This window comes from Lolium rigidum, chromosome 3 (genome assembly GCF_022539505.1).
Source record: "Lolium rigidum isolate FL_2022 chromosome 3, APGP_CSIRO_Lrig_0.1, whole genome shotgun sequence".
NCBI classification, from domain to species: Eukaryota; Viridiplantae; Streptophyta; class Magnoliopsida; order Poales; family Poaceae; genus Lolium; species Lolium rigidum.
In genome coordinates this window covers 25,638,563-25,644,377 of record NC_061510.1, presented here as the reverse complement: position 1 = coordinate 25,644,377, position 5,815 = coordinate 25,638,563, and the positions used below count along the sequence as shown (strand labels likewise).

The 5,815-nt window shown below is 43.9% G+C and overlaps 1 protein-coding gene across 1 annotated transcript; it reads left to right on the top strand.

Moving 5' to 3' along the window:
• The first annotated feature begins 763 nt into the window (after positions 1-763).
• Positions 764-5,414, top strand: LOC124701314 (probable serine/threonine-protein kinase PBL21). The gene is made up of 5 exons (XM_047233362.1): positions 764-1,091; positions 1,220-1,389; positions 1,486-1,693; positions 3,984-4,375; positions 4,920-5,414. The coding sequence occupies exons 1-5, from the start codon at positions 995-997 to the stop codon at positions 5,211-5,213; spliced, it is 1,161 nt and encodes a 386-aa protein (XP_047089318.1). The 5' UTR covers positions 764-994; the 3' UTR covers positions 5,214-5,414.
• The last annotated feature ends 401 nt before the right edge of the window (positions 5,415-5,815 follow it).

The following is a 5,815-nucleotide window of genomic DNA, read 5'->3' as shown; positions in this document are numbered from 1 at the left end:
AATTGATGAGAAGTAATGTTCCGCCGAGAGAGTAATTTTCCTCTCCAACCGCTTAATCTCTTCAATAATCTATCGTGTTTTTATTGAGCATTTGTAAGTCTTCGATAATGAATCGGAATACCAAAATAGCTGATTGGAAACTGACCTTGCGCACAACCAAAGAGCTCCCCATCAGTGGTGGCCCCCTCTCGTGACTAACCGAAGCAAAACAATTCACTTTTTTGAAAGTATATCTTTAGTCCTGAAAGTAGCTCGAAAGCTGATAAAATTGTTTTGAAATCCAACAATTATCATGTGGAAAAAACAACAATTCTATCCATTGTAGTATTAATACAGGATAATCATACATTAACTACGCGTGCATCCTTGTGATTTTGTAGCAAAAAAATCCATAAGCATACCTAGCCGCACAAATATCGGCTACCGCCCACTGCTAGAGTGAAGGTCGTCAGATCCACTGGCTGTCTGGCTAGGTAGGCGCGAGCTGAGGCATCGGCAATCAAGTCAGCACAGTCCACTCCAGGAAACTTTTGTGGACTCACTCAGACACAGACACAGGCACGCTCTCTCTTCCCCAGCTCAGTTCGCGGGAAAAGGCAAGGGAAGAAGAATCCAGCCAGCCACCCAGCCACGATTCCTTCTCTTCCGGTTCCGGGGCAGCAAAATTAGAGCCGCGAGAGTGACGGCCACCTTCCCCAAAACGCAGCAGGATTTCCGTCCACCGACAAGAGATAGGGATAGGAACAGGATTGATTTCATTTCATTTCATTTCCCACGACGCGTCGGAGTGATTTTGTCGCGGTTAATGCTATCCCGATTTGCTCTCTCCACGCGGGGCCGCTGATCGAGCGCCCGCGGCCGTTGATTCCGGCGCAGCCTCTTCTTGTCATCAAATCCCCAGCAAAGCAAGCCAACCCTCCCGCACTCCCCCGGCCGCCTCCCTCGGTGACACCCTCTCCCTCGCTCCTCTCTGCGCCTTCCGCCGGCCGTCACCATGGGCTGCTTCGGATGCTTTGGCCCACGTGCGGGCGGTGGAAGCGCCGCCCGCAAGCCTTCCAGGCTCGTCAACCACTGCACCGACGACTCCTCAGGTTCGTGATTCCCGTCCGCCGCCCGCCGTGTTCTTGGGATTCCGACCCGCCGCGAGCGTTTCCTTCTTTCTTTTTCTCCATCCGTGTTCTTGGGATTCTGACCCGCCGCCGTTCGTCGTGGCCGGCAGTCGTCGACGCGCGGAGGAAGGTGGCGCCGGACGTGGGGAACGGCTGCGCGCACAGCTTCACCTTCAAGGATCTGCTCGTGGCCACCGGGTACTTCAACCAGGCCAACTTCATCGGCCAAGGCGGCTTCGGCAAGGTGTACAAGGGCAAGATCTCCAGGACCAACGCGCAGGCCAGTCCCGCAATCCATATCCCTAACTCTGCTCCTCCTGTTCCTCTGCAATTTTCAGTGGAAGATTATTCGATTGATTTTTCCTTCTTGTTACAGGGCGTTTCCGACACGCAGGTGGTGGCGGTGAAGCAGCTCGGCCGGGAGAGCCTGCAGGGGAGCGCCGAGTTCCTGGTGGAGGTGCTGCTGCTCACCATGCTCAGCCATCCCAACCTCGTCAGCCTCGTCGGCTTCTGCGCGCAGGGGGACGAGAGGCTTCTCGTATACGAGTACATGCCTTTCGGCAGTCTCGAGAGCCATCTGTTTGGTGAGTTCTTCTCAGATTTCAGACATGCTGTCTGTTTGGTCTATTTCGTCTGTGCGCCGTAGTCCTGTTACGGAGTTTATATGAATCTGTCTCTGCTCTAGCAGCCATCGTTGAAATGTTTCGACTTTTACATTTAATTTGTGCCTTATTATGCCTGTGATAAACAAGTAATCCGATTTCTCAAAAGATTAGAAGAGCTCAGTTTGTTACGTTTTATGTCTTTCTTTCAGTAAATAAACACTAAATACCAGTTTACGAATATAAAAGAGAAAATAAATTGAAGATTGCTGGTAACTCAATATGATTTTTTATAAAATGTATGGCAAAATCAACATTTGTATCCAAGAAAAAGTGATTAGGCGAAAGTCCTATGTTGTCTTTTTCATTTGTCTTTTGGGAATAGCATGTGTAGTTACTTTCTGCTATGGCGTTTCTGCTGTTAGTTGTTTGAGGCCTCTATAGCAGTATTACGACATTACTTTCTGCTATAGTAGCTACCTATAATGGTGGAATAACATGTATAGTTACTATTACCAAACGAAATAGATGGTCATACTTCAACTATTGCAAGATTCTTCTTGTCCGGTACAACCATTCGAGAATTTATTTTGATTTTCGCTTCTTCAGCATCAGGGTGGTTGATTCCTTTCAGTATGAAACATAACGTATTTTGATCGGGATTTCTCAGTTGTTAAAAGGTTTTTTTTGTGTAGTATCAATATGAAGTGCAGTATGGCCACCATAGTAAAAGCATCTGAGTACCTAAACTTAAACCTTAAAAAATATTGAAATTCTTACGATGAAGTGCATTCACGTAGTTCATGTGGATTTCTGTTTTTACTGTTCTTATTTTTTGTTTACTAGAATTCAGGATGCTATTTATTTTGTTATATATTGAAGTTTTTATTTCCACAAAATCTTTGAAGAAACAATAGGGTGGCTATTTTGTCCCCATAATTGGATTGCAATCTTGATATCATATTTAAGGAAGTCAAAGTTGAAAATGGTCAGAGTATAGTATATGTGTACGTTATATTTTTCTGCGAATGACGGGGCAAGAGGTTCTCTCCTGTTGCATTTCCTTTGCATCGATTGTGATCCGCAATACTATCGGAGTAAAAAAGGGATCTAAGGAAGAATGTAGGCTAAACTTTTTTATTTTAGTAACAAGTAAATATTTTGTTTGGAGGTAAGAAACTTGCGATATTGAGGGGATAAAAACCAACTAATCAAGAGACATGAGACAATCCAGAAAGCAATATACTTTGTATTCTCCTTATATATTGTGCCATTATCTTGTACTTCATGGTTCCTTTTCTTTTAAGGACTGAATAAGTTTTGAGGGACCATTGTCAGGGGACAATATAGTTTTTATTGTGGTCATCGATGTTCATATCCAACACTCAATTGAATTGAAGTATTGGTATAGTTAGGAAGTTGGGGAATACTATTAACTTGATTACTTAGTCTTGGTACTGATAACTGGTTGTCAGCCAGGTGGCTAGAGGCGTGCGCCCATATGCGCGGCCAGCCCACCACCCGCGTTCGAGCCCTGTGTTTCGCAGGGGGTGCCTCATGCGCGCCGCCCTCGTTCGAGCCCTCTGCTTCACAGAGGGCGCCTCGTGTCTCTCCTTAATTAAAAGTCCACTCTGGTGCCAGTCCATGTTGGTCGAGTAATTCATTTTAGTTTACTTGGTTTAGTGTGGACCTTCCATTTTCTGTATGCTCCAAGTTACAAAATAAACCAGTTCCAGGTTTCCACCGATCAGCACAGAAATGTTGTCATACTCGGTTAGTTTAGTTCCTTGCCACAAAAGCCACGCTAATTGACCATTTTCCTAAATGCCAAATTGTTGAGTACATAATGCCTAAGGCTAGCCAAAATTGTCCCCACGGAAATTATTGAAGCTCTCAGGTCCTCGTGCTTTGTCTCATTCCTGAACATCACATGCTGTCCATGATGATAGCAGTACTAGGTGATGGGCATGATGTGAACCAACTGAAATTTTTCTGCAAAGTTCTTTTATTTTCCCACACACATAATCTGTTTCAGTGCCAAGCTATTACTAAGCATAGGACGTTGTAACTCAATTTGACAATTGTGTGCAAACTTTTTCGAGCTGCGCCTTGTGTCACTACTCTTGATACGTTGCGGGTCCATTGTTTAATGCTACACCAGCTTAGTTATTTTTGTACTAAATGAATCATTGTCATCGGCCTTATACAAGTGTCTGGTCGACATTATCCCTGTGCACTTCATTCAACTGATATAATTTTTACCTTTGAATAGATGTGCCTGTTAGTAAGCAGCCACTTGACTGGAATACTCGTGTGAAGATAGCTGTTGGAGTAGCAGACGGGCTATGGTATTTGCACAATGTGGCAGATCCACCGATCATTTATCGCGATATGAAAGCTGCCAATATTCTTTTGGATGAGGATTTCAATCCAAAGCTTTCTGATTTTGGACTCGCAAAAGTTGGACCTGTTGGTGACAGAACTCACGTCTCTACCAGGGTTATGGGTACCTTTGGATACTGCGCCCCTGATTATGCGGTGACTGGGAAGCTTACCCTGAAATCTGACATATATAGCTTCGGTGTTCTTCTGTTGGAACTGATCACTGGGAGAAGCATTTATGATGCATCAAGGCCTAAACCAGAGCGGGATTTACTGACATTGGTAAGCAGTTCTACATTGACATACTTGATGCCCAATGTTCTTTATTGTCCTGTGCATCGCCTCAAATTATTTAGACAAGCGTTCTGTTATAACAGAGCATATGCCTTTTTTTGTGCTTGTTCAGTTAGTTGGCGGTCCCTCTATTTCTCTATACATGTTTTCCTGTTTTCCTACTCCCTCCGATCCATAATAATAGTCGGAGCCTTGGTTCAATTTAGTCCAAATTTGAACTAAATCCCTGACACTTATTATGGATTGGAGGTAGTAGTATATTTATATGATTTTGAAAAAAAAAACTTACTCTTAACATTGAATCGTTGCCAATAAACATGAGATATTCTATTTTATCCCCATAGTGGCTGTTTGCATTGAATGGTTATTTGTCGGAAAACATATTATATTTTAAATCAAATTTAAACTAAATACCAATAATCTACCAAGAAGTACTCCTTCCAAACAGGCCCTTAGGATAGTTAACAAATTTGGTTATGTATATAGATGCTGCTTATTAACGCTTTCCCTTTGTTCTTTTGGGATTTTACAGGCAAGACCGTGTATGCTTAACAAGAGGAAATACCACAGGCTTGCTGATCCAGCTCTTCAGGGTGCCTACCCACCATTGGCGTTCAACCAGTTAGTCGTGATCAGCAGCATGTGCCTGCAGGAACAGCCCCAGTTCCGCCCGATCATCAACGATATTGTAGTAGGCCTTAACCATATTGCAAGCCAGCCGTATGTCTCATCTATGAGTTCTCCAGCTTACTGCGGGTCACCACAGTTCGACCGCACGCCGTCCAGAAGACGAGGCGGCAGAAGGGCTGCACAGTATTCGTCATAGCCTAGAGCATGGTGAGAGATGTGTAGGTCGTTGAACTTGAAACTGTCAAATGTCATAAGAGTCAATGGCTTCTCGGTTCTAAGACCTGGTCTTAAAAGACTGAGAGGTGTACGAGAGTAGTTGGAGCTGATGATGACTGTTGTTTTTTTCGTGTTCTTCATTGGTCTTAGTTCATAAATTATGTGTCCTGTGTACATATGGTCGGTGCTCGGTGGTGCCTTGCATGCATGATGTAGTCCTGAGAAGAAGGTAGGGGAGCAGCAATCATGTGCTGTTCGGTTTATTGGTCAGGTTATTTATTGTTTCATGTACAAACTTGTCAGGGCTTGCTGCATGTTGGCATCTCTTAGAGAATGAATAAATTTCTCAGTGATGATCTGATAGCATTACTTGGCTAAAGACACAGCCAGAAAGTTCACTTTGTTGTCCAGTGATAGGATTCTCAAACGCAAAAGTTCAGAATCGATGACACAAAATGGCAAATGTCAAGTCGTTGCAAATAAGCTTCAGTATTTGATTTGCAATCGATTTGCTTCCCATGTCGTTTCAATTGTCAAACAACTCTTTTGGCTTAGCCACCATGTTTACTCCTTGGTCAATGA